Here is a 1,722-nt window from a genome sequence, read left to right as displayed (position 1 = left end):
CGAAGGTTTCCACTTTTTGCAGAGGTTGGGATGAAGCATTTCACCCATCTTTTGTTTTGTTTGATTCCCTGTCGGCTACAGTGAGGTGTGCGCGTTGCAATCGGGGCAGCATTCAGCACCACGAAAAGCGTTTCCTAGCATTGTCTCTGGCTACCGATAATAGGTTGTTTGGTGTTTTTTTTTTTTAATATTCGAAAATCGAAATTAATAATTATGAGAATTAAAATTAAATTTGCATGAGAATACAAGGAGCTGTTTTTTTAGGGATGTTTACAGTACGATGTTGTTTGCTCGGACCCGTTAACATACGTTTTGAAGAATGAATGAGAACATTTCGTACCAGGGTTTTCTCCTGGGTGATTTTGGTAACCGATGAGGTCTGTGTTACGAGGAATTGTTACCGCAGGGTTACGCTGAGCACAACCAGCTCCCTCCCTCAAGCAGCCCTCAACAATGAAACAAAGACAATCGATCCCCTTCAATTCTGTTTATTCAGATCATATTATTCTTGTAGTTTGGATTCAACATAATACAGCATATTGCACTTACCGGAGAGCAGCACAAGAGAGAAAAAAAAAGAAGTACAATACTTCGGTTTATTCCCAAGGAAGAATAAGACGTTGTGATAGTTGTTGCTCTTCTTAAGTATATGAAACCAACTTAAAATCTAAGTATATGTACACAAGATTTACTAAGTCCCTGAATATGCCATTCGGAATTTTACACAGACTTTTTTGCTTTTCTTGTATTTTTTTACAGAGATATACAGTATGTCACACACAGTTTCAGCTTGAGAAAACTTTGCACAATTATACTCCAGCTACGAGGCTGTTGGGTTTTGTCTTTTGTTTTGTTGTTTATGTTTGGTGTTTTTTTTTGGAAGGTTCCTCCCCAGATTTACAACAATGATTATTCAGATAATTGCCTTCAGGATTGTTCCCCTATTCCCCACCCCCTCCACACTGCCAGAATGCTGAAGGAAGTACAATAAAAATAAGTCTAGAAGAAGAAAGCCATTACATCATGACAAAGGTTAAACTGTATATATTGCACGTCGGTACAGAGACATAATGCAATAACGCTTTCATCCCTCCCTTTCCCTCTCTCCCACATGCCCCTCCTTGCTCCTGGGGCTGGGTTGCGTGGGGGAACCTAACTGTACTCATAGTCCGACGAGTCCTCCTCGGACCCCCCTGTCAGGTCTCTGCGGTAGCAGTCCACGCCGTTCTCCGTCTCGCCCGCCGCCTGGAGGCTTTTGCCCACGCCTTTGCGCTCCTCCATTTTGATGGTGTCGTAGAGTCCCTTAGGTCCTTCTTCGAGGAGGATGTTCCTCTCCGAGTGAGAGGGTTTCATTTGGCAGACGTTTTTGAGGAAGAGAAGGACGGGGGCATAAAGCACGTTGGCCAGCCCCATGCCCAGGTTGAGCTGCGCGAAGCCCATGGTGTGCACGATCTGGCCGGCCACAATGGGCCCCAGGGCGTACGCCACGGAGTAGGAGATGTCTGCGATGGCGTAGACGCTGCCGTAGACGGAGACGTGGCGCACGTCCACCAGGAAGGCCAGGGTGGGCAGCAGGGCCGTGTCCACCAGGGCGATGCCGAAGCAGATGCCGCAGAGGGGAACGATGACCTGCCCGAAATTCCTGCAGGCTGGCACCAGGCAGGAGCTGGCGCCGATGACGGCCATGCCCAGGGCCCCGTAAAACCACTGGAGGTGGGGGTA

General features: G+C 47.4%; 1 protein-coding gene across 1 annotated transcript in view; it reads right to left on the bottom strand.

The window, feature by feature from the left end:
• Positions 1–1,152: 1,152 nt before the first annotated feature.
• The window catches only part of SLC18A3 (solute carrier family 18 (vesicular acetylcholine transporter), member 3), an 816-nt gene continuing 246 nt past the window's right edge, over positions 1,153–1,722 (bottom strand). Inside the window, exon 1 of the mRNA XM_010153736.1 lies at positions 1,153–1,722. This exon is cut by the window's right edge and continues 246 nt beyond it. Within this exon, the coding sequence (XP_010152038.1) occupies positions 1,153–1,722 (570 nt within the window).

The sequence above is a fragment of the Eurypyga helias genome, unplaced genomic scaffold (genome assembly GCF_000690775.1).
Source record: "Eurypyga helias isolate BGI_N326 unplaced genomic scaffold, ASM69077v1 scaffold37956, whole genome shotgun sequence".
In the NCBI taxonomy this organism is placed as follows: Eukaryota; Metazoa; Chordata; class Aves; order Eurypygiformes; family Eurypygidae; genus Eurypyga; species Eurypyga helias.
Note: the sequence above shows the minus strand (reverse complement) of the source record. Positions and strands in the feature narration are given on the sequence as shown.